At 40.5% G+C, this 26,930-nt stretch overlaps 1 protein-coding gene across 1 annotated transcript in view; it reads right to left on the bottom strand.

The window, feature by feature from the left end:
• Positions 1-26,930, bottom strand: part of LOC144270318 (glypican-5-like) — a 599,436-nt gene that overhangs the window by 109,796 nt on the left and 462,710 nt on the right. Inside the window, exon 8 of the mRNA XM_077826708.1 lies at positions 22,168-22,318. Coding sequence (XP_077682834.1) covers positions 22,168-22,318 — 151 coding nt within the window. The remainder of the gene's footprint in view (positions 1-22,167; positions 22,319-26,930) is intronic.

Here is a 26,930-nt window from a genome sequence, read left to right as displayed (position 1 = left end):
CTTGCTGCATGCACCAGCATTAAAAACCATGTGAGACTCATGGCTTCTAAAATATGGCCAGGACACTAAGATTAACAGATCTATTGTTGTAAAAAAGTGCCATGGGATCTTCAAGGAGCAAGAGGGATTGAGATTTTGGTTTTATATTTTCCAATCAAAAGAGAGCTCTTCTGACTAAGTGCAATGCTAGAGCCAATATCATGATAGAACATTAGCCAAGTGCTGACTGGAAAGAAAATATTGCACCTACTGATTCACCAACAGTGCTCCCTGCACCACCCCCGTTTTCCTCAGAAGTCTCTAACACAAGAGAAACAAGGCTTGATGCTACTGAGTGCTGCATCCGAGAGTGCTAAAGGAGTTGGCGGATGTGATTGCAAAGCCATTGGCCATTATCTTTGAAAACTCATGGAGATCGGGGGAAGTCCCGGATGACTGGAAAAAGGCTAATGTAGTGCCCATCTTTAAAAAAGGGAAGGAGGAGGATCCTGGGAACTACAGGCCAGTCAGCCTCACCTCAGTCCCTGGAAAAATCATGGAGCAGGTCCTCAAGGAATCAATTCTGAAGCACTTAGAGGAGAGGAAAGTGATCAGGAACAGTCAGCATGGATTCACCAAGGGCAAGTCATGCCTGACTAATCTAATTGCATTCCATGATGAGATTACTGGCTCTGTGGATGAAGGGAAAGCAGTGGACGTGTTCTTCCTTGACTTTAGCAAACTTTTGACACTGTCTCCCACAGTATTCTTGCGAGCAAGTTAAAGAAGTATGGGCTGGATGAATGGACTATAAGGTGGATAGAAAGCTGGCTAGATTGTCGGGCTCAATGGGTAGTGATCAATGGCTCCATGTCTATTTGGCAGCTGGTATCAAGTGGAGTGCCCCAAGGGTCGATCCTCGGGCCGGTTTTGTTCAATATCTTCATTAATGATCTGGAGGATGGTGTGGATTGAACACTCAGCAAGTTTGCAGATGACACTAAACTGGGAGGAGAGGTAGATACACTGGAGGGTAGGGATAGGATACAAAGGGCCCTAGACAAATTGGAGGATTGGGCCAAAATAAATCTGATGAGGTTCAACAAGGACAAGTGCAGAGTCCTGCACTTAGGACAGAAGAATCCCATGCACCGCTACAGACTAGGGACCGAATGGCTCGGCAGCCGTTCTGCAGAAAAGGACCTAGGGGTTACAGTGGACGAGAAGCTGGATATGAGTCAACAGTGTGCCCTTGTTGCCAAGAAGGCCAATGACATTTTGGGATGTATAAGTAGGGGCATTGCCAGCAGATCGAGGGACGTGATCGTTCCCCTCTATTCGACATTGGTGAGGCCTCATCTGGAGTACTGTGTCCAATTTTGGGCCCCACACTACAAGAAGGATGTGGAAAAATTGGAAAGAGTCCAGCGGAGGGCAACAAAAATGATTAGGGGACTGGAACACATGACTTATGAGGAGAGGCTGAGGGAACTGGGATTGTTTAGTCTGCGGAGGAGAAGAATGAGGGGGGATTTGATAGCTGCTTTCAACTACCTGAAAGGGGGTTCCAAAGAGGATTGCTCTAGACTGTTCTCAGTGGTAGCAGATGACAGAACAAGGAGTAATGGTCTCAAGTTGCAGTGGGGGAGGTTTAGGTTGGATATTAGGAAAAACTTTTTCACTAGGATGGTGGTGAAACACTGGAATGCGTTACCTAGGGAGGTGGTGGAATCTCCTTCCTTAGAAGTTTTTAAGGTCAGGCTTGACAAAGCCCTGGCTGGGATGATTTAGTTGGAGTTGGTCCTGCTTTGAGCAGGGGGTTGGACTAGATGACCTCCTGAGGTCCCTTCCAACCCTGATATTCTATGATTCTTAAGATCTGATAAGATCATACCCTTAGGTGGCCTGAAGTAGCAAGAAACAATAAAATAGGTCTGAATGTGCAGGTGATGGGTTTACCACAAAATGTAAAAAAGGATCATTTAAATACATTTATTACAAACAGAATGTGAAATTTATCTAAAGCTAATCACCTTAATTCTGAGAGATGAACAGACTAGAGCAGTGGGGAGAAGAGCAAATTTATAACTGCATTTATTCATATAGTCTGAGAAATGATATTGAAAGTTGAACTTTTATGGTAATAAAATTATTTTAAAGTTAGATTTTAATGTAGAAAATATTACCATATACTTCCTCAGTAATGAAAGAAATTAGGCCTGTTAAAATTGTCTCTATTTTTTTAAATAGAATTATATTTTAATTTCAGCAAGTCTGAAGGTTTCACATTTTAATCAGAGGATGCAATGCAATTTGTTAATCTCAAAACAGCTGAGATACCAGGGAGACCCCCCTCTAGCAGTGTTAATTAATTATTAATAAATTTGTTATAGTTTGAAACATATTCTATAACATAAAACCCAATTGTTCTTTTGCCAGGAGACTATTTTCTGTTCATGGCCAAACCTGCCTGCTTTTCCTTTACAAATATTTATTTTAAAATTGGAGTTAACAATTTTTTTTTCAATTTAATACAGCATTTAAAGAAAAGGGGGATTCTCAGTTGCACACTGTAAATAGTTTTATTGCTAAGTTACAGTACTAAGTCCACAATCTAACATGGTGATCCTTTGTAATATATGTGCAGAAGAAATAGATGAAGTGAATACTAAGGAGCAGGTACTCTGCGGGTGTAAATTTGCATGGGTGAACTTTGTGGATATACACTAGTTGAGGATATGGACTCTGTTTTTATTGACAATACACAGTACAGGAGTGTGTTCTGGCAGGAAGAAGAGAAGCACTTGGAGAAGTTTTCCATCCTAATTCTAGCACCCTCCAAAATCCACAGAGAGGCTGCGCCACAGGCCCTCTGTGGCAAATGCTGTGAGGGAATGGGGGGGGGGGGGTAATTTTGGGAAGGGATCATACATTAAGGGACTATGCATATGGCTGGTGCTAGCCCTCTGAACCTTTGATTGTGGATCAGACACTGGATCAGACTAGCACTGGATCATTTTGACACTGGATCAGAATTGGGTCCTGGGGCCAATTCCTGAGGCATTATTAGCACCTGCAACTCCCATGGAGAACTAACTAACTAACTCACTCACTCACTCACTCACTCCCGGGAGCAGACTTGTTTTAATTTAAGATATGCAAAGAGCTTTCTGTGCCTTGAGGAAAATATTCAATGTTCAGTTGGTCTCAATACAATAAAGGAAAAGAAAAATAGCAACAGATCCCAAATTCTGCTCCTCCTACGGAAAAAATAAAACTCCGTAATCCAAGGTTCCCCAAGAGCCTCATTAAACAACACACCTCTGCAGTTTTTAGGATTTTGCCCAGAGTAACTTCACAGGCTATATTTAGATTGGAAAGTAATAAAGAAATCCATTAGCTATATAGCAGATTGTTTTAGCATCTAAAGCATATGAAAGATATCTGATTGTGATTCTATTCATGTTGGAGCTTTGTTTGTTTATAGACACCATTAAGATTATGGCAAAAGAAATCTTATTGTCTGTTTTGATATGATACATTTGTTTAGATCAGCTAGTTATTTATATCATAAAATGATAAATATAAGGAAAAAAAAGCCCAACAAAATATTTTTGGTGCTGCATATTAGCTTGTAGTCATTTAATTTGAATGTTTGTTTCTGTATCAAAAGATACTAAATTAACATAATACTTAAAATCATACTTTAAGGTATGGAAATGAGTTTTGCTTAGCAGCGTATAATATGCATGTATTATCACAGGCTACTGAAGCAATTTTATATATATAAATAAAATTAAAAGATAACTTTAGAAAAAAGGTGTGGGCTTCCTACTGGTTCATCAATTATTACTTATATTACTTGAGAATTTAGTAGTCATGCAGATGACAGGCATTTAAAGGCATTAACACTGACAATTTTCTCTAATTTTTTTTCAGTACCAATCTCCTTAAGCACATAATATCTTAAAACTTTGCAAAAATAAAGACCTTACATCATGAAACTTTAACGTTAGCATACTCTACATGTAACACATCTATTGTTACTGCATATTGTACATGACCCCAAGAGAAAACACTTTTATACATTTGAGAAGTGATGTGGGAATTACCATTAATGTGTATTTTGCTGTGAGTCTTTGAGCTACTCCTTATAGCATGTGCTCATTGACTTCACTGAGGCTGTGTGTGGACACAAAGGCCTGCCTGCAGCATCTGCGCTGAGAACTGCAGATTGTTATAAATATAGAGAAACAAAGTAAACCTTCCCAACCAAACTAATGGCCTGATCCTGCAAAGCAATGGGACCACTCACATGGTGATGGTTTGCAGAACAGGGCCCTATGCCTTAGAAGTTCTTTTAAGGCCAGATCCTGTACCACTGAAGGGAGACCTGTCAAACACACAAGGGCAAAAAGACTGAAAGCTCGTTGGGAGAGGAAAGGATTCTGGTTTTTGTTAACACCTACCTAACTTCAATAACTAATGAACATTTTGGATAAGGGACTTCTTTGTTAAAATCCAACACCCTGGCTCTTTTGCGGTGCTCAATGAACATCTAGAAAGATATCCAGAGAAGCAGAGACTTTACATTACTGATACTTCTAAGCTTTAAGCAAACAAACATACACTACAAGTTTCAGGCCTCCTTTAAGTCATAAAGAAACAAAAATAAGCAAAATTCTAATAAAAAAATATTTGCAAATCATCTTTAAGGAAACTGCAAAATCTAGGTAGGTACATTTGATACAAATCTATGCAAGAAGAACAAACATAAATAAGAAATGCAGTAACGGGTTAAGGTAGCCTTCATGAATAGCACTATGTGAAGAATTTAAAATTGATGATTTGATTTTTAACATGATGCAGAGAGTTCGCACATGGCTAGTCAATAGTGTAGTACTTTACATAAATGCTTTACAAATGGTGACACAGTAATTACAATTCCAGCAAATGGTTATTATCTATCTTTCTGCATTTTACAGACTAAGTAGAAATTTCATGCATATTGAGTACACTTGTGCTAGTTCAATTCATTTTTTCTCCTTTTATCAAAAGTTGCATTTTATTAAAAATGCAACTGCACTCAAGCCATATGCATTATGTTTGCATAATCTTTTGGAGAAAATTGTTCTAGCAATTTATAATTTGCATCTCTCTTAAAAACGTTCATTTGACATTCTGTAGATTGATAGCTATTGTGTGTGTGTGTGTGTGTGTGTAAATAAATATTTATTGTTGGTTGCATATTTGCTCTTTTGCAGCACACACTTCTTCCTAATTTGCTGTATATTTTCATATATTTTGCAAAATAAGTTTGCTCTATCTATAATTTATAAAATTAATTTCAAATCTTCTTGAGTACCAAGTACTTCCAATTTTTGTTGTGACACAGATTATGCAAATTGTCTTGACAAAAGAGTATATGCAAGCTGATTATAAAATAGGAATTTAGCTACAAAGTGTAGCTGACTGTATCTAGTTCTGTGTATTAAATCAAAATAATTTTGATTTTTTAAAATTCCTATTTACAAGCATTGATATCTCTTTGTTAGGGGCTACTAAGGAGATTCCCACTGGGCATTTCTTGGTGATGTATTTGGGTATGATGCTGCTGAACCATAGTATGTCCCCATTACTGTCATGCATCTTTATAATTTACTGACAGCCTGTCAAGGGCCTGTTGAGATGTCACAAGATCACGGAATATGATTAAAGAGGGTTTTTTTATTAAACCCTGCCCTATCTTAATATACCACCAGAGTTGATATCAGGTGAGAGAGAGTCAAAGATCTTAGAACAGTCTGCACTTTCCTACTCAATTATATAGAGCTGCATATACACCAGGATACCTGTAAACTGGATCGATTCACACTAACTTATTGCCAAATGACTTGGATGTACCTGCTACCAATACCAACTACAATTCAGATCAGAAATCCAGCCATGCTGTCATGTATTTGTCAATGTATTTGCCAGCATGAGCCACCACAGGATCCTTCTATATGAATGTTCTTCTCGCAAACATCATTTCTCTTCATACTAGAGTCTCCCAACCTTTTCTGGTAGGAGACATGCCCTTTCCAACTGCATTTGTACCAGTCCCTTTCATAGAATCATAGAATATCAGGGTTGGAAGGGACCTCAGGAAGTCATCTAGTCCAACCCCCTGCTCAAAGCAGGACCAATCCCAACTAAATCATTCCAGCCAGGGCTTTGTCAAGCTGGGCCTTAAAAACCTCAAAGGAAGGAGATTCCACCACCTCCCTAGATAACCCATTTCAGTGCTTCACCACCCTCCTAGTGAAATAGTGTTTCCTAATATCCAACCTAGACCTCCCCCACTGCAACTTGAGACCATGCTCCTTGTTTTGTCATCTGCACCACTGAGAACAGCCTAGCTCCATTCTCATTGGAACCGCACTTCAGGTAGTTGAAGGCTGCTATCAAATACCCCCGACCCTTCTCTTCTGCAGACTAAAGAAGCCCAGTTCCTTCAGCCTCTCCTCATAAGTCATGTGTTCCATTCCCCTAATCATTTTCGTTGTCCTCCGCTGGACTCTCTCCAATTTGTCCACATCCCTTCTGTAGTGGGGGCCCCAAAACTCAACACAATACTCTGACCTGTGCCCATACTCTGGTGAGCTTGCCAAGTCTCATTCGTTTACAGGCTATTGCCTCTTTGATTTCTTGTTTGTTTTTCTTGTCCGAGTACTTTCCCGTGTTTCTGCTTTCTAGTATTGTTCTTGTTTTGGTTTATGTTTATAGGTGTACTTATTTTTTCCTCCTCTTCTGCTTTACCTTCTAGTTCTCCCTCCTTTCACTTTCCTCAGATCTCCCGTACCTGTGTCTCACAACATACTGTTTTTTCCCTCACATCCCACCAATTTCTGTCCTTCCTCCTTTGCGGCCATTACTGTTACTGTATGTTCTTGTGCAACCTCCTCTAGCTGTCAGCTTTACACAGTGCAAGCTGCCTTTTACCAAAGAGAATGCTGAGAAAATACATGCCAGTGATAACCCTGCTGCTTCTCCCCTTCCCCCAAAGCCCTGTTAACACAGTACATGACACCTTATTCCCAGAGGAGTCTGGCATGCACCCCACAGACTGGGAATCCCATCCTTATAGTAACAGGAAATGTTCTTATACTACTCAGCTGCCACATTCCAAAGCCTCAAACTCAAGATAATATAAGGCCACATTTAGGACAATTTTAACTGCATCCACCCAACCCGTATGGGTGTGGGTACAAGGGTTCTTCAGCTACACTATCACTCATTCTAGGTATGCAATGGATATGTTTAGAGGACAATATGTTTCCTGAAAACTTGTTGAGCACAAAGTTTTCCCAGGGAAGTGACGTCAATTTCTGAGGAACCAACTTTATTTAAAAAGAAAAAAACTAAAAACTAAAACAGAGTGTTCCTTTTCCAAGATCTGGAGTGGGGGCTTCAGATTTATCAGCCAACTACTGGCAAGAGGCTAGAAGGTAGACAACATTTTTCAAGCCTTAAATTCCCTAAAATTTAGCTCTGGTATCTTAATATAACTGAAGAGGTGAAAGAAAGATAGACTACTGCCAATGAACCTGGATACTTGGGCACTTTCCAGAAAAATAATAAAAACGGTGTGTGAACATAAGAAGAATTTTTCGGTCTCCAAAGATGTACTATGCGAGTCCTTTTTATGATGAGGGATAAAACTGTTCCAACTCGGCTGACATAATACTATATTGTTGTAATGGGATTTTATAGTTTTCCATGGGATGGGACAATATCTCAGTCTTGACTGTACACTTATTCTATCACCAACAGCTAATCTTGAAACTCTGCCGCCAGCTCAATAAATTTATAAATAATAAAGTGATACATACAGTATCATGTCTTTACTATTCTTTAACACGGAACAAACGATATCATTGGTATTTTGGGGCCAGATTCCATCATTATTACTTACGCTGAGTCAAACCTTACTTTGCAAGTAGCTTTCTTGACATCAGCACAACTACTTACTGAGTGAGGTCCTTCTCAGAATGAGTAAGGGGAGACAGAATCTGACCTTTAATTTGTTGAGCCAAATTGTCATTCTACTGAAGCCAAAGGCAAAACCTCTCAATGTTAATGGTACCAGAATTTGGCTCTTAAACTCCCTTTCAAAACTGTCTCAATCCTCAGGGGCATGAATGATATTTCACATACTCATTTCGTATACTATTACACAATTTTTGTTAAATAGAGAATGGCTTGTGCATGGATATATCATGCTTACACGGATATATCCTGGAACTAGCTGGACATTTTACCCGACAAAAAGTGTCTTTTGGATAGAACTTGAGAATTTCTAGTTTCATGTAATGGTTTTAGGTTTTTCATAAAAAACCTGAAAACTTAAACTGATTTTATTTTTTACAGCTTTTTTTAAGGAAAATGATACATTTTCATTGACACTGAAACTTTTCACAGGGCACAGGCTATTTCTCGACCAGCTCTAATGATTTTATTGCATGACAGACTCATGTTGCTATTGTTTTAACCCTGCGAGAATCAGATCCCATAACACTGTCAGGTTAGTAAAGCTAATTCTCTGCCATGGTTATAGCATTGTACCTACCGCAGCAGTATACATATTTAAAGTCTGTTCCTTTACAAGCACCTTTCAAAAGATTTTTATCTAATCAAATTTTAAATAGGAAATTACTTGTCTGACTTCACTTCAGCAAGCTTTTCCCTTCCACGTTGGCATGGATCAGATGATTAGAACTTCACTATTGAATGGTCAGTAGTATGTCTGAGTCACTAAACTTATTTTTGGTCTATAAATACCAGATGATGATTTATTACCTGGCAATTTCTACACTGCAATGGCTAACTCATGTCTCTTTAATTTGGGATAAGCAGAAAATGGTTTTGAAAGGTGAGAAATGTTGAAGTTCTCTATGCAAACAATGGATAACTTATCGGCAAGCACAATGCAGAATTTCTCCCCTTAATCAATTCACTTCAATCTATCTACTTTTTAGTGATTCAAAGGATTTTTTCAATCCCCATGCAGATCTAATCCTGCTTATCTTTTTGAATGAACTGCCAGCTGTGGACAACAAATCACTGGAAAATGGGCTAAAACTTCCTTTTTGAGAATGTTTAATGATTTTTACGAGTACATTGAATAAAGTGAAAGACTAGTTATGCTTTCTAGATCATTGCTGTTTAACATTCATGCTTCAAGGCTTGTTTTATCACAGCTGACATCTTGACTTTATTTCTCATAAGAGCTTATGAGCTGAGTGCTGCCAGAAATCCTACTATACGCTTGTTCAGAACCTGAGGTTCTTTCACCAGAACTTTTATTTATATTTATTGCTCTCACCTCTTGCTAAGTGCTAACTATATATTTATTCTTTTTAAAATAGAACTAGATCACACTACTGTGCAGGAATGCTAACCAGGTAATATTTGCTACTGTGTGGATAAAGAAAATGTGTTGTGTTCTCAGAACACATATAAAAATGGGAAGCAGCCATTTATTTACCAGAAATGAAGACCAGCAAGTAAACTTTTAGAGAGATGTTCATTTGGGAGATGAACAAACTTTAAGTTCACATAGTACACTTGGACATAATAAAACAGGATTTATCTTGACTTTGTGGAGTAATTTAATCAAGTTCAACATTTTCCAGTTCCCACATGGGTCTACTCACTGTTCAGAGTTCAGAAAAGCACAACAAACTAATCAGGGACTGGAGGAATTTACTTGAGAGGAAAGACTAAAAGTTAAAATGACTAAGGGGCGGGGGACCATACTGAGAGTCTAAACGATGGAAAAAAATATTTCATGTGAGATACAGAGATCATCAAACATCAGAATTTCCATTCCGTGGGACATTCTGAAATTCTGAAAATTCGTTCAGTTTTGGAACAAAGAGAAATTTCAAAATTTCTCATGGAAGGGAAAATCCAGAAAAGTTAATTTTGGAAATAATCAAAACATTTTGTTTCAGAAGCTTCAAAATGAAACTGAGCCAGGAGCCCAAGAACTTCTATTCCCCCAGATCAGCAGCAAAGAACCTAGGTACCCTGAGAAACCCCAGGGTTTCTAGGCTCCTGGCTCTACAGCAGGGAAGGCCCGGGTTCCCCAGCCCAGGGCAGTCTGGCTGGCGAGGCTGCTCCACAGCCATGGATCCTAGAAGCCATGGACCCTACCCAACAGCCTGCCAGGTGATCCATAGAACAATCTCCCACTGGGAGTGGTAGAAACCCAATCTTTTGAGCACTGTAAAACTAGACTAGACGACAGTAGGAGAGGTACCATAAGAAGCAATCCTGCATCCAGATCAAATGATCCAACAGCTCTTTTCCATCCTTAATGAGTATGATTAAGACACTATGTGTTCCATAATTCTGTGGCCATGGAATTCACCACCATCCATGGAATTATATTCCAGAATCCCAGTTTTTATATAAATACTATGCTTTTATCTCTCATGGTTTAAAGAGAACCTTTAAAACATGAATGGTATGTAAACAGATGCACTTTTGCCTTCCTGAGTCTGCACACAGCCTGAAATAACAGCTCTGATAGATGTGAACTGCCCCGTTTATCTCAATAACATGCTCAGTCTGAAATCTAACGATGGAAATTTAAATGCCCACATTGTTAATTATTTCACTGATGATAATTTTAGCAGAAATATCCGGACAACGTGCTTATCCTGCAATTTCCCCATGCCCCACTATGCCTTCTCAGGGGCCAAAAATAAATAATGCAGGGGCTACTGTACCAATTGCATTATTCATTTCTTTATTTTATTAATTAAATCCTCCATTTTTCATTATAATTGAAGCTGCTGCAGAATTTCTGATCAAGGAACCTTGCAGTTCAGTTTCTTTACCTGTTTTCCGCTTCCCTAATACTTAAGCAGCACTGTCATAAATTATGGTGGACAGGTGTAAATATGCCCTGAATCTTTTTATGAGCCATCTAAACTAGAGTTTTACTCCTAAAAAACTCCTTCATAGTCCTTGGGGATCTGGGCAAAGACTGGAAGATGGAAGCAAAAATACAGCTTTGCATTGGAGGATCTGCTGTCAGAGAATCTTTCCAAAATACATATTTGCAGGAAAATATTATTTAACTCCTGCTTTCAAGACGGAGGAAGGCGAGTAAGCAGTTTTAAAATAAGGGACATTGGGGCATTGTGGATCAAATCAGAACTATGATATAAAAATCCTCTTTTTTGGGAAAAAAATGCCCTATCTCTGACTTCCTTGCAGGAAAGGTACCCAACACCAGGCTAGACTCTCAGCTGGTTTAAGCTGTCATAAATACATTGATCCCAACTGACCTATGATTATTGACACAAGTGGATCTGACTCTGTAAGATTATGCTCACCATTATTAAGTTGCATGCCTCAGTCACTGTTCTTCCCAGGTGACCAGAGAATATGGTATATAAGTAATACGTTAGTTCCACAGGAAAACTGTCAAACGAAAATGTGATTTCTTTTAGGATATCATTGTGTTCCTAAATGATCTCCCCTTAGCTGGAGAGGACAGTTAAAGTGTCTGTTGGCTTTATGATGGTCAGCCAGGATAACACAAATTTGTGGCCAGTTAAGGGCTACAAAAGCTTATAACACACATCTGAGCCCTTCAGTGAGTTCTCCAATAAAAACAGGAAAGGCCAGAACTGTCATTGCTGATATTTCTTGCGGGGCGGGGAGAATAAGCAAAGATAACCCCTCTCATGCTTTAAAAACAACAGAAACCCTTCTGGCCACCTTTATAAATCATAAAACAAGAAAAAAAGCCACTGTTTTTTTCTTCATTGGAAGCTCAACTCTACCTCTACCACCAACCTTCCACGATGCATGGCTATCACTTCTTGCATGTCAGAGGAAGTGTAGATGAAGGAGGCTTTAATAGGGCCATTAAGAAGTTTACAGCCTTTGTCATTTTCACGTCACAAATCTGATTTGTTTTCAGTATTTGTCTATGGAGCCAAGGAAGCCTCAGTACATACAGAAGTTCTTTCTGCAGCTAGGGCTAATTTAGGTCTAATATATTGCATAGTAATGAGGGGATAAGGTAAGTTCTATTTATGGAGCACTCGAAGGAGTGGTCCTAATTGTTTTTCAAGTTCTTAGATGCCCAGTGCCAAGCCAAGCTGGTGACAGATTCCCTGTGATACCATCTGACTAGTGATCCTGTCTAGCTGTGAACATAATTTGACCCAGAACTTGGGTCAATCCAAGGTCATCTGCCACCTATCATTTAGGAACCTGTCTCAGTTTGCCCAGAGAAACTCAACTTGAGAGTTTCTGTAAAACCTCTGGATCTGCTTTTGCCATCTTTCTGTTCGGGGTGACGGACTTCTGTAGATATGTACATGTACATATACATTGCCTCTCCCGGCTGCAAGGGCCTCCACCAGAATTAAGTGAATCAAGGGAGTTACAAATGGCCGATGGGACAGGGGTTTAAACAGCAGCAATTGCTAGACTTCTGGGTTCTACTAAGACAAGCTGTCATGCCTCTTAACTCTGGTTTGGCCCTAAGTCTATCTCCCTCTACCTGTAACATGCCCTCTTTACCTGCTCTGCAAGCAGGGCTCCACAAGGCTAAGAAGGAGTGCACAGGCTCTGAGCAATGTAGCAGAGCACCTGGAGCAAGCACGAAGATGCTGCTTGCCTACTTGTTCACCAGATCAGCATACCCATGTGTGGAATCACACCTAATTCATAATGGAAAACACTGTTCTTAAGCCAGCAGGGTTTTTTTCATATGTAAAATATCGCACAATGCCATTAACATTTTAGATTCAGCTTCCATTAAGTTATATGGTTATCTATCTGGGATTAATTCTAAGGCCCTTGTATTGTTAGCTCCTCCTAATTAATTTTGGCTTTATGGTGTTTTTAGAGACAAATTGCCTAGCCTTCACATTTATCCCATTGCTACTCAGCGTGACTGAGCTATTACAGCTATTGTCAGACAGAGCTAAATCATATACAACTTATTGGAGTTATTCAAGGAAAGAGTTTTCACTCCTGTGTACTCTGCCTTTCAAACTCTGGGGCTGGTGCTTCCTCCACTCAAGTCACTTGCAAATGACTTCCATAGGAGTAGACACTCTCAATAACTAGGGTCAAACTCTTTACTGACCTAACTCTATTCACTTGAAGCAGAGAATACTGGCCATTATCTTCGAAAACTCATGGCGATTGGGGGAGGTCCCGGATGACTGGAAAAAGGCTAATGTAGTGCCCATCTTTAAAAAAGGGAAGAAGGTGGATCTGTGGAACTACAGACCAGTCAGCCTCACCTCAGTCCCTGGAAAAATCATGGAGCAGGTCCTCAAGGAATCAATTCTGAAGCACTTAGAGGAGAGGAAAGTGATCAGGAACAGTCAGCATGGATTCACCAAGGGCAAGTCATGCCTGACTAATCTAATTGCCTTCTATGATGAGATAACTGGCTCTGTGGATGAAGGGAAAGCAGTGGACATGTTATTCCTTGACTTTAGCAAAGCTTTTGATACGGTCTCCCACAGTATTCTTGCGATCAAGTTAAAGAAGTATGGGCTGGATGAATGGACTATAAGGTGGATAGAAAGCTGGCTAGATCGTTGGGCTCAGCGGGTAGTGATCAATGGCTCCATGTCTAGTTGGCAGCTGGTATCAAGTGGAGTGCCCCAAGGGTCAGTCCTGGGGCCGGTTTTGTTCAATATCTTCATTAATGATCTGGAGGATGGTGTGGATTGCACCCTCAGCAAGTTTGCAGATGACACTAAACTGGGAGGAGTGGTAGATATGCTGGAGGGCAGGGATAGGATACAGAGGGCCCTAGACAAATTGGAGGATTGGGCCAAAATAAATCTGATGAGGTTCAACAAGGACAAGTGCAGAGTCCTGCACTTAGGACAGAAGAATCCTATGCACCGCTACAGACTAGGGACCGAGTGGCTAGGCAGCAGTTCTGCAGAAAAGGACCTAGGGGTTACAGTGGACGAGAAGCTGGATATGTGTCAACAGTGTGCCCTTGTTGCCAAGAAGGCTAACGGCATTTTGGGCTGTATAAGTAGGAGCATTGCCAGCAGATCGAGGGATGCGATCATTCCCCTCTATTCAACACTGGTGAGGCCTCATCTGGAGTACTGTGTCCAATTTTGGGCCCCACACTACAAGAAGGATGTGGAAAAATTGGAAAGAGTCCAGCGGAGGGCAACAAAAATGATTAGGGGACTGGAACACATGACTTATGAGGAGAGGCTGAGGGACCTGGGATTATTTAGTCTGCAGAAGAGAAGAATGGGGGGCAGCGGAATTTGATAGCTGCTTTCAACTACCTGAAAGGGGGTTCCAAAGAGGATGGCTCTAGACTGTTCTCAGTGGTAGCAGATGACAGAACAAGGAGTAATGATCTCAAGTTGCAGTGGGGGAGGTTTAGGTTGGATATTAGGAAAAACTTTTTCACTAGGATGGTGGTGAAGCACTGGAATGCATTACCCAGGGAGGTGGTAGAATCTCCTTCTTTTGAGGTTTTTAAGGTCAGGCTTCACAAAGCCCTGGCTGGGATAATTTAGTTGGGGATTGGTCCTGCTTTGAGCAGGGGGTTGGACTAGATGACCTCCTGAGGTCCCTTCCAACCCTGATATTCTACGATTCTATGAACACAGCTTCTGATGTTTAGTAAGATTAGTTTTCTATAGAGTTTGGATTCCACGCATCTCTAGCTACCACATACCATCAGGCTACGCCTTCTCAGTGCATGCACCTTCTCATTCTGGCTCCCTCATTTCTATCAGTAGCTTCATAGCTCCATGCCAAGATGATTTTTCTTTTAAAAATGAGTATTTGTGACATAGCACTGTAAAAAATGTCTGACAGGGAGTTGAGCAGAAAATTAGTTTGGGGAGCTTCCAACACAGGGCTATTTACAAAACAAATCCCTGACATGTATGTATTTAAATAATCATTTCTGTGTAAAGTAATCATATCAAATATCAGTGACAAGCTAAAGTTAGTAAAATGTATTGCAATATAAAGTCTTCAGTGGACTCAGGATTAATGGTACTATTTCAGACAGAAAGTCTTCAAAATGATCTACCGTAGTGTCTCTGATCACTGTTTGTTTATATAGGTTTATTCCAAATAGACAAACCCCAAATGTTCTGACCTCAATCTCCCCTGTGCTTACTTCACCCTTGTTCTACAGTGCATTTGAAGGTTTACACTATAAGTACCTGAAATGTTCTTACCTTTTAATTATTCCTAAGCCCAGCTAAAGTGAACACAAATTTGCTGCAATTTACATACATCTTATGACAGGGAAAATTAAACTTCATGAATTACCTTTGCTCCTTTTTGAACAGAGATGATGCCAAAGTTATTTAACAGTAGTAGCTTTAGTCTTCTTTGGCTCAGCTCATTCTTCCCACTGTTATAACTAAAGTTAGGAGAAAACTCCTATGAGAGGACATGGGCACTCAATCAGCTGTATATTATTAGAGACGAAGATCTACATCACTCAGTAACTCAATTATTTGGCCTGGCAACTATTCATGTCTCTCTTATTTGTCCAGATATGAAAGTGACTATTATGGGGCAAACTCTGATCTCAGTTACACCATTGTAAATCCAAAGTAAGTGAATCAGACACTATTACTTTCATTTCCCAATGTCTCCAAATCCCTAGTTATGTGAATGTTAAGAAAGGAAAAGGAGTTAAGAATGATCACCCCCGTTCTCATGCTTTTCAGTGTAAATCAGGCTCCTATGAATGTTTCCCTAATGACAACACATTATCTTTACTGTAACTTAGCAGACTTTAACATAGATTTCACAAAAAGGCCTGGGAAAATCTTGTATGCAAAAATGATTTTTCATTAGAATTTTTCATTTCTCTTTTCTGTTCCTTTTCTCTGAATTGCTCTCTGAACATCTCCTGATTAACATCACTGAGATAATGAAGTTATAGCAGCGTCAATCTAAAGTACTTGGACTCAGAATCTGATCTTCTGTATTTGTTTATTTCCCTCCATCTTGGCTCCATTTTTTCACACTGATTTTTAATGCATTTTTTTCTCTGCCCCTTCTTATTCCTCCCCCTTCTCTCAAGTCTCTCCTTAGTAGAATACAGACTCAGTTGCGTCTGACTTTGAGACAAATGTTTCAGTCCATAGAGTTAAAGGGCAACTAGTAGGCCATGTTTATGCTGTAGTTGGAAACAGGCAACCCTCTTCACCAACAAACGGAGATGACAAAAATTAAAGTTTGAAACCAGTGAGCCTTCCTCAAAATAAATATTAAATAGAGAATTAAATTGTTTTGCAGTTTTTTTGAACAGGATGAGCCACTTACAATGGTATAACAATAAAGGAAATAGAGAGTGTAGTAAAAACTCAGTAGGAAGCACAATATCTCATGGAATAAAGGATACCTAAAATTAATAAAGAAAGCCAGTAACACAGGGATGGTGTGTGATGTAGAGGATTCAAAGGGCAGGAGAACAGAAGAGCTGAGAAAATGCAATATTGACACCATCTGGGGTAATCAGCAATCAAACTGAAGACATGTGGAGATGAGAATTTGATGTGTGGGCTGGCTGCCAGCAGATATTCCATCAATATTCTGAGACGATAATAATAATTACACAAATCAGCAGCTGTAGAATTACATATTTAGATAAATACAAGTATAACATGGTGAATGGGAATGAAGTATGGTTAAGATGACAATTTGTACAGTACACTGATACTTAGAAAAGACAGAGAAATGAGGAGGATAAGGACATCATAAAGGACAAAAGGATCCTGATATGCAAAAGAAAATCTGATGATGAGAGAATTCATGAACAATGAGAAAAATACATTAACCTTCAATAGCTGTTGAGATCTGATACAAATCAGGCAGAAGTTATCAAAAGAAAAAACAAGTTATTTTCTTTGCATTTAAAAAGAAAGGATGTTCTCAGGGGGACAAACCTGCTCATGTGCCCTCAAGAGAAAATGTATAACCGGATAAACTACTATAAGTTATAATACTTGGAGAAGACAGGGGCAGGGGAGTGGGGGGAGCAAGGGTCCTCCATCTAAACAGTCATGTAGGAAGCAAGGATTGGAATTACGTCCCAAGATAATAACTCAGCCTGAATGCTATAATGAAGTAAAATGCCAGGTATCTTTAAGATGATGAGAAGAAATGTGACAATAGGAAGGATATACCACCAGGAGAAGGCTCATCAAAGAAGAGAAGCTTAGCAGTATTACAAGTAGTTAGAAAAAAGAGTTGTGAAAGAAAATGGTTAGTATTGTATTGATAAATGTTTGTCAAAATCATGTATCTGAATAGATAGCTGGGTGAAGAAACTCATTGAACACTCTGTTCACTGTTGAAAGCCTGCTGACCATCCAGATATTGCAGCATTTGCTCATTTGTTCAATGCTTGCTGTATCAGATACAATTTTGGCTTATTGATGAACGTTTGTCATTCCTAAGAGGCAGCATTATTCAGGCTCTTCCTCCCCTTGCACTTCATGACTCCCTCCTTTTTGGGGTGGAGCTGCAGGAGTAGCAATTGATGGGGAAGCACAGTTCTGGAAGAGGGTCCGTGGGGTGCAAACAGCTAGTGCAAAGGTACAATATGTCTTCATTTCTGAGATCCAGTGTTTCAAGGCTTTTTGGGAGGCGGAAGGTGAACACCTAGCTTGTTCTGTTTGGGAGCAGCATTCCTAGTCCCTGATGTGGGTTATTTTCATGCAGGGACCAATCTGACCCAAAGGCTCCAATGTGCAGGTACTGAACAGGTTAGTTTTAGTTCATGGGTAACCAGATGATGAATACCCTGACTAGAGTTTCCATGCTCCTGTAAGGCTCAATTGTGAGCCTGCTAATGTTCCTGTTTGGGGGAGTAACAGGGTCTCCTTATGCCCCCTCAGTGACCTGCATGGGCTACCTGCATTGCTAGACCCTGGACACAGGGGAGAGCAACCACCACCAGCTGTTACTCCCCATCCATGCAGGTGTGCAGAGACTAGTTGGGGCCTTGGCTGATTGAGCCCCAGAGTGTGCTGGCCAGCACAGCTCCACTAGCACAAGGACAGACACATCTTTCTTTCTCCCCAAAGTAAGGGAAAAGAAGGACTCAACTGCGACTTACAGTCACTCTTGTCCCTTCCTTGTCACTCCTGTGTCCCTTACTTGGGCTGGATTGCCAGGGGCCAATCCAGCCTCTGATATGCACTTTTGTGGCTCAGTTCTGCAAGGTGCCAAGCACTCTCCCCAATGCAGCAAAGCACTTAAAGACGTGCTAACTACAAGCTTATGAGTAGTTGCATTGAAATCAATAGGACTGCTCACACGCTTGAAGCTAAGCAGGTCCCTGACTGTGCCGCTGGACTGGGGACAGAGTGCCGAACACCTGTTGGACGGATGTTGGTTTACACCTACACCTAGAAACCTACATGTTCTGAATGGTCTCAGACCTGACAGTAAGTTTTCCCCTCCCTATTAGACATTTACTTGGATTACTTTCTTCTTTCTAATTCTTTCTTTGCAAAGCCTTGGTCACAAACAATCAATAGGCATTGTTGTTAAAGTGTCAATACATGTCAACAGTTACTATATGGTGCTATCTGAGTCACAGTGCTATTTCCACAGCGTTCCCCTATACTTGGAACGTGAGATACCTGTGGTAAGTGGTAATGGTTGGAAAATGTTAACTTTTTAATGGATTTCATCATTGTGACCCCGCACCAGTAAGGAAGGGGTTAAGCAGCTAGTCTGGACCCAGGCAGCCCTACCCCACCCACTTGCAAAGCATGCATGGCTTGGAGGAAGAGCTAAAAAGAAGAACAGGCCAATGTGGCAGGGCATCAGACAATGGAGATGAACTGACTTGCACCCTGAGCTCTGGAGTCCTGGCTGTCATGATGTTGCCAAACCCCAGAGAAGAGACTGGTGATTCTCAGAAGGTCTGAGACTTTCTTTGATTTAATGTCTTTACTTTTCCTGTTGGGAAAGAGGGTCTGGCAGGAAGTGCTCCAGGAAGGCAGAAGTACGGCACTTTAGTGGATACCCAATGGAGAGGGTGGGACTGGGTTCCCGTAATAACCCTTAGGAGGTGCCGAAGACAGAAGCCTACCCCTAATACTGGGAGTCTAGAGGAGAGAAGGCCCTGAAGACAGAAGGTTCAAGATCCTCAGACCTCAACCTAGGCAGAGATCCAGAGACCCCTTGCCTAACCCAAAGGGCTACCCTGTTGCTGGACTTTTTATATACCCTGAAAGGGATGGACATAACTATGGGACCTGCTCAGAGGGATGAGTTACAGAAGAGGCAGGACACTGCAGGACCAAAGCAGATGTTAATATGTTAATAGAGAGAACCTGCCACACCCTGCCTGACCACTAGGCGGCACCTGTGGTCTGTGATCCGCTTCATAACCATATATAATTCTTCAGAACTTGTTTATCTCAGTGGTATGAAGTCATCTGAGTAAACACATGTGGTACGGGCTATATAATTAAATATAGTATGTTTAAATGTATAAGTAGTGGTCTTTAGAGCTAATAATGTATTTGACTATAAAAGGCTTATATGCAACTGCCAAAAACAAAATACGAGCACTACATAATACTGTATTCAGGTACAAATCTTAATGGAAGAGATGAAGGGAACTGGGGAATTTAACTGACACTCAGAAAAGATTCTAGATAGCTGAAAAATGGCAAACAAAACTTCAGGATTTGAAAAGTGCAGACAGACAACTGTGAAATATATTGATATTGGTTGGTTATGCATAAAAGCTTGAGGAGCTGTCTATGAATATCTGAGTGCAGAATTGGAATATATAAGCATGGGATCAGATCCTCAGATAGAGTAAATCAAAATCAATATAAATACAAAAATTTAAACCAGATCAGGATCTGGTCTCTAACTCGCTTTCTAGAGAAAGTGGGAACTGGGGAAGATAATGACATTTGGTCAGGGAGACTTTTAGTCGGCCTACAGTTGAATATGTTGAAGCAGGTAATCTAGATGCTGGTGAAATCCATGTGCTTTGGGGATTTATTGTTTTTGTTGGTAGGAAGGTAGGGAAGGATGGTTCAATAGTATTGCAAAAAAATATTTGTAAGTAATCCATACACTATGCTTCACAGCAGCAATGCTTCTCAATCTATAGAGCATGACTATAAGCACAATGTTTGTAAATTATTTTCATATCGATTTTAAATAAATGATGACTATTTTAGTGTACTGTGCTGGATACTGGTTTCATCATTTCAGAGTCAGATACTTAGATATGTCCTCTTTAGGGAGACTTCTGCATAGACCTGGTGTTAAAATCATCATCATTATTATTATTGCTCTGCCAAAGACGTTTACCCTTTGAAAGCCCTTTTTATTACATTTAATCACATGCAACATCATTCATTGAGACTGATACTTTAGAGTTGTCATTTAAGGCCTGATCCAAAGCTCACTGAAGTCAATGGGAAGGTCCCCCATTGAGTTCAGTGGGCTTTGGATCAGGCTCCTATTCAGTGCTTTGCCACTAGAAGTTCTCAAGTGAGCTAAATTTCTTGCACTGCATATCTACAAAGCAATAATCAGAGCACTCTTGGTAGATCTCAAGTTGTGTAATGTAACTTTGCAATTAAAAAGCACCATAGTTTACAGACACATACCAAGAGGAAATTAAATGAAATTGAAGTGTTTTTATATTTTAACATTCTACTAAAGCAAAGGCGTTTTGTAATGAGACTAATCTCATTTTATCACTTAATTGCATCTAGATATGCCAAACAAATTTACTGCTAGTAACCTGCATACAATATAATATATTAATTATAAAACACTATTACAGTTTTCACAAGAAGGAATAGCTACTCTTACTGTTCTGAATCCAAAGCATTTGGTCAAATTAATTGTAATTATATTTTTAGTTGATATAATCCCAGCCAAATCAATGGGAGAGCTAATTATGCAAATTTAATTCTTTTTAATCCACAACCATCTCATCATAAATAATTTTATTTCAACCGATTGCTAAAAGGAAGGAGGAGACATTATGTTGCTTCCTTATTTCACATTACTAAAGTTAACAATAAACCAAATTTCAAAAGCTTCTATTTTTTCATTTTTGAACTCTAACTACAAAAGAGCCATTGTATATTTTGGCAGTACTATAATATATAAATAGTTTAATTATCAATTGAAAATGATTTAGCACCTGGCAATTGTTTATAATGTACCACATGAAGACAAAAAACATATTACTTAAAACTTTAATTGCTATAATCTCCTGCATCTGGGGCATCTAGAAGAAGTCTTTTCACAAGTCAGATACAATACAAAAACAATAAATTATTAATCAATGAGCAAATAATTTTTAATTGATAATGTATTCATCTATGTTTCCCAACCTTTGTTTATAAAATATTTGTGAGAAGAATATGGAAAATCTCTACATTTATTTGTTATTCAAATTATTTCTGATTTTAATAAACACACTTTTCTCCACATCTGAATACCTCACCAAACATTTGTTGGAAATAGGGCTGGCTAAAAGCAGCAATTTTTGTATCAGGAAAAATTTAAAGGTTTTGACATTTTTTTTCATTCTGACGAACAAAAATGAGACCTTTTGAAATTTCTTTGTGAAAAGACATGAGAAACACACACACACACACACAACCAACCCACCAGAGCAAGGACTTGAACCTGGGTCTTCTACATCTCAGGTGAGTTTTCTAAATGCTAGGTTATTGACCATTCGGTGGGGGTCATGAAAACCCTTTTTTCCCCCTCAAAATCAATACATTTCTGCTAAAGGTTTCAGTTTCCACAGAAAAAACGTTGACATTTTTTCAACCTGCTGCAGTTGCAAATGTTCGGTATTTCAACTTTGCAAGTTATGTTGTTTTGGTTAGTTGTCTAGTGCCTCTTCTTTTGTTAAAAACTTGATTATGTAAGTCACCAACACAATGCAAATTTCAGATTTACAATCCAATATGGAATTTTGAAATTCACTTTCAGCAAATATTTGAGATATAAGTTTAAATTCACTTTCCACAAGCATCCTGTTTTTCTTTACCCATGTTCATGGAAAGGCTCCAAAACACTACTCAGTTGAAACCTGCTTTAAAATGTGAATGAATATTCAGAGAACATTTTCCCTGCATTTACCTGCTGTGTGAATTCTGTCACCAGATCCTTGACATCCATCCTCATCATCACAGTCCCCGCTTGATTCCATTGCTTCACTTTTCCAGCCCCCACTGCCACTTTCCCTGGAAGCCCAACGTTCCAACTTCAATTTTGTCTTCTCTGTATCCAGCTAAAAGACAAGAAAACAAGTCACAATGAAATTTAGTGTCTTCACACAATTCAAGGTGCAAATGACAAAGAGCCTGATTTTATAAGGGGCCGAGGACCCTTGGTTCTGAAATACTGTGGGTCTGATTCTGTTGTTAAAAATGTTATATTTCACCCTTTTATATTAAAAATGTTATCTTAACAATGTTATATTTCACCATACGGTTAGTGCAATGTTTTGGGTTATTTTCATATGAAGTCAACAGTAAAGCTTCCTGGATGAGGGGCAGGGTCATCACAGAGGTGTTGCAGGCATTTAATACCTCATACATGAGGGCCCTAGTATCTTAAAGGATTGGGCCTTAAGGTAGGATTTTTAGGGCATTGAGCAGTTAACAAGATCAGGTCCAAAGCCTGTGCAGACTGCAAGTTGTGCACTTCACTTTAACTTGAATCAGCAAAACATTTGACTGAAACAAATTTCTTGGAATTACTATAGAATAAAAACAAGCTGTTTCTGGAGTCACTCTGAATTCACGGCATTAGCTCCTGCTAGCTGAAGTACTGTATTTGCTATAAAACAAACCTTTTTTGAGCTTTATATGCCATCCCCATTTGTCATACTTTACAATGTAAGAAACACAAATGTGTCATCACAAAGGTCTAGACCACCATTAAAACTTGTTTTCAATGGCAGCCTAAGTGGCCGGCTCTTCTCCCTGTTTGGGGTAAAGCTTTTTCTTTGGTAATTAGAAGGGAAGAAGGTTGTAGCTGATGCTGTGAATGTCATTCTGGTTATGCTGGAAAAGCTCTCACAATAAGGAAGTTTGGCAGTGTTTCCTAAACTTGGCCACTCTGGATTTCTCTAATCTCCTCTTGGAAGTTAGTTAATTCCATGGTCAGGTCCCCTCAACTGAGAATGCCTTGTCCTTAGCCCTCACATACATCATTCCGGGCTGTGGTTTTGGCAGTCTGAAGATGGAAATGAGGTCTCTAATATAGCTGGGACCTGATCTGATATATTTACAGCTTTGAAGATCAGGACAGATCAATCTGGCAGTGGAAATGGCGTGGGAGCCAGCCGAGAAACTGGAGCTAAGGCTTGACACACTAACGGAGACCTAAATGGCAGAAGAGGAAGGCCGCAGCATTTTCCACCACCAGGAACTCTTGAATTGTTTTCACATTCCTCTTCAAATACAGCGAGCTTCCATAATAATGCAGTCTGACAAACGCATGTCTCACTGTGCCTAGGGGTCCTGTTCTAGTGAACAATAGTTGCTACCTCGTACTGGGGAGAACCTGGCTAATTTACCCTTTACCTGAAATTGTCCATTTTGGTTATTCTGAAATGCACACATCACTGCACTGCAGTGGGAAGATGAGTTTGTGAGGGAGAGGAATATGGATTTTAGTTGGGAAAGGCATTGAACACTGTCCAATTGTTGTTGGATATTTTTTTTAACAAGCTGCCTGATGTCGAGCATCATTATTCACAGGCTGAAAGCCTGATGTCATGGGGAAGTAAGAGAGCAAATATTTTTAGCAAATGTAAAAAATAAATCTGTGTATGTGGAGGAAAGGATTATTTAGTTACTTCATAGATTTATTGTGTCCTGACCATCTTGGAGGAGACTCATTCATTCTTGGTTATAATCCTTCAGAATGAAAAGAAATGGCTAAGTGGTGAACAGAACAGATGCAAAATTTAATAAAGGCTTTTAATGATTGTTTGCAGTCAAGGCAGAAAGGTTTACTGCCTGTTAAGGTAATAACTCTTTTTCAAATTGATTTCATTCAGCACTCATGACTCAAAAGTGAATAACCGAATGATGTGTGCTCAGCTGTCCTGGAGAAGGGCAGAGAAATGAGCTCTGTGTTCAACCATGGGTGCACTGCCGCATTTCCCAGACTACTGAATGCGATGTCCTGCCTTCCCTTTAGGAAAACAGCCCAATGGCAACTTATATACACATCTATTAGCCCTCCTCCCCACATTCTACAGTTCCTCCCCCAAACCTCCTCTTTCCTAAAGTCTTTCCCAGCAGAGACATCTACACCTACAGTATCTCCCAGCTGGTGTAGCAAGGACCCCAGCCAAGTCTCCTTCTCCTTTGGTTGAAAAGGCTCCCTCTTATAGTAAGCCCCACCTCTGGGCTGTTGCCATGTGACCTTTGGTCCCCTGACTCAGTGCCTTGAAACAGGGCACAGGAAAGATGCATATACCCAAGGACATTTTCATGTCCTTTGCCCCTACCTATCAATTGCATGTCCCGTGTTTTGGGAAATCATAGAAATAACAGACATATAAGGTTGGAAGGGACTTTGAGAGGTCATCTAGTCCAGCCCCAAATGCCAAAAGAGGACCAAAGAAACCTAGACCATCCCTGGCAGGTGTTTGTCCAGCCGGTTCTTAAACTCCTCCAATGATGAGGATTCCACAGACTCCCTTAGAAGCCTATTCCAAAGCTTAACTCTGGTTCTCATGGGTGACTTTAATTTTCCTGATATCTGCTGGGAGAGCAATACAGCGGTGCATAGACAATCCACGAAGTTTTTGGAAAGCGTAGGGGACAATTTCCTGGTGCAAGTGCTAGAGGAGCCAACTAGGGGGGAGCTTTTCTTGACCTGCTGCTCACAAACCGGGAAGAATTAGTGGGGGAAGCAAAAGTGGATGGGAATCTGGGAGGCAGTGACCATGAGTTGGTTGAGTTCAGGATCCTGACACAGGGAAGAAAGGTAAGCAGCAGGATACGGACCCTGGACTTCAGGAAAGCAGACTTCGACTCCCTCAGGGAACGGATGGGTAGGATCCCCTGGGGGACTAACATGAAGGGGAAAGGAGTCCAGGAGAGCTGGCTGTATTTCAAGGAATCCCTGTTGAGGTTACAGGGACAAACCATCGCGATGAGTCGAAAGAATAGTAAATATGGCAGGCGACCAGCTTGGCTTAACGGTGAAATCCTAGCGGATCTTAAACATAAAAAAGAAGCTTACAAGAAGTGGAAGGTTGGACATATGACCAGGGAAGAGTATAAAAATATTGCTCGGACATGTAGGAATGAAATCAGGAGGGCCAAATCGCACCCGGAGCTGCAGCTAGCAAGAGATGTCAAGAGTAATAAGAAGGGTTTCTTCAGGTATGTTGGCAGCAAGAAGAAAGCCAAGGAAAGTGTGGGCCCCTTACTGAATGAGGGAGGCAACCTAGTGACAGAGGATGTGGAAAAAGCTAATGTACTCAATGCTTTTTTTGCCTCTGTCTTCACTAACAAGGTCAGCTCCCAGACTGCTGCGCTGGGCATCACAACACGGGGAGTAGATGGCCAGCCCTCTGTGGAGAAAGAGGTGGTTAGGAACTATTTAGAAAAGCTGGACGTGCACAAGTCCATGGGGCCGGACGAGCTGCATCCGAGAGTGCTAAAGGAATTGGCGGCTGTGATTGCAGAGCCATTGGCCATTATCTTTGAAAACTCGTGGCGAACGGGGGAAGTCCCAGATGACTGGAAAAAGGCTAATGTAGTGCCAATCTTTAAAAAAGGGAAGAAGGAGGATCCTGGGATCTACAGGCCAGTCAGCCTCACCTCTGTCCCCGGAAAAATCATGGAGCAGGTCCTCAAAGAATCAATCCTGAAGCACTTACATGAGAGGAAAGTGATCAGGAACAGTCAGCATGGATTCACCCAGGGAAGATCATGCCTGACTAATCTAATCGCCTTCTATGATGAGATTACTGGTTCTGTGGATGAAGGGAAAGCAGTGGATGTATTGTTTCTTGACTTTAGCAAAGCTTTTGACACAGTCTCCCACAGTATTCTTGTCAGCAAGTTAAAGAAGTATGGGCTGGATGAATGCACTATAAGGTGGGTAGAAAGTTGGCTAGATTGTCAGGCTCAACGGGTAGTGATCAATGGCTCCATGTCTAGTTGGCAGCCGGTATCAAGTGGAGTGCCCCAGGGGTCAGTCCTGGAGCCGGTTTTGTTCAATATCTTCATAAATGATCTGGAGGATGGTGTGGATTGCACTCTCAGCAAATTTGCGGATGATACTAAACTAGGAGGAGTGGTAGATATGCTGGAGGGCAGGGATGGGATACAGAGGGACCTAGACAAATTGGAGGATTGGGCCAAAAGAAATCTGATGAGGTTCAATAAGGATAAGTGCAGGGTCCTGCACTTAGGACGGAAGAACCCAATGCACAGCTACAGACTAGGGACCGAATGGCTAGGCAGCAGTTCTGCGGAAAAGGACGTAGGGGTGACAGTGGACGAGAAGCTGGATATGAGTCAGCAGTGTGCCCTTGTTGCCAAGAAGGCCAATGACATTTTGGGATGTATAAGTAGGGGCATTGCCAGCAGATCGAGGGACGTGATTGTTCCCCTCTATTCAACATTGGTGAGGCCTCATCTGGAGTACTGTGTCCAGTTTTGGGCCCCACACTACAAGAAGGATGTGGAAAAATTGGAGAGAGTCCAGTGAAGGGCAACAAAAATGATTAGGGGTCTGGAACACATGACTTATGAGGAGAGGCTGAGGGAACTGGGATTGTTTAGTCTGCAGAAGAGAAGAATGAGGGGGGATTTGATAGCTGCTTTCAACTACCAGAGAGGATGGTTCTAGACTATTCTCAGTGGTAG

Source organism: Eretmochelys imbricata, chromosome 9, assembly GCF_965152235.1.
Source record: "Eretmochelys imbricata isolate rEreImb1 chromosome 9, rEreImb1.hap1, whole genome shotgun sequence".
Classification (NCBI taxonomy): Eukaryota; Metazoa; Chordata; order Testudines; family Cheloniidae; genus Eretmochelys; species Eretmochelys imbricata.
The sequence above is the reverse complement of the archived record's forward strand: the minus strand, read 5'-3'. Positions and strand labels throughout refer to the sequence as shown.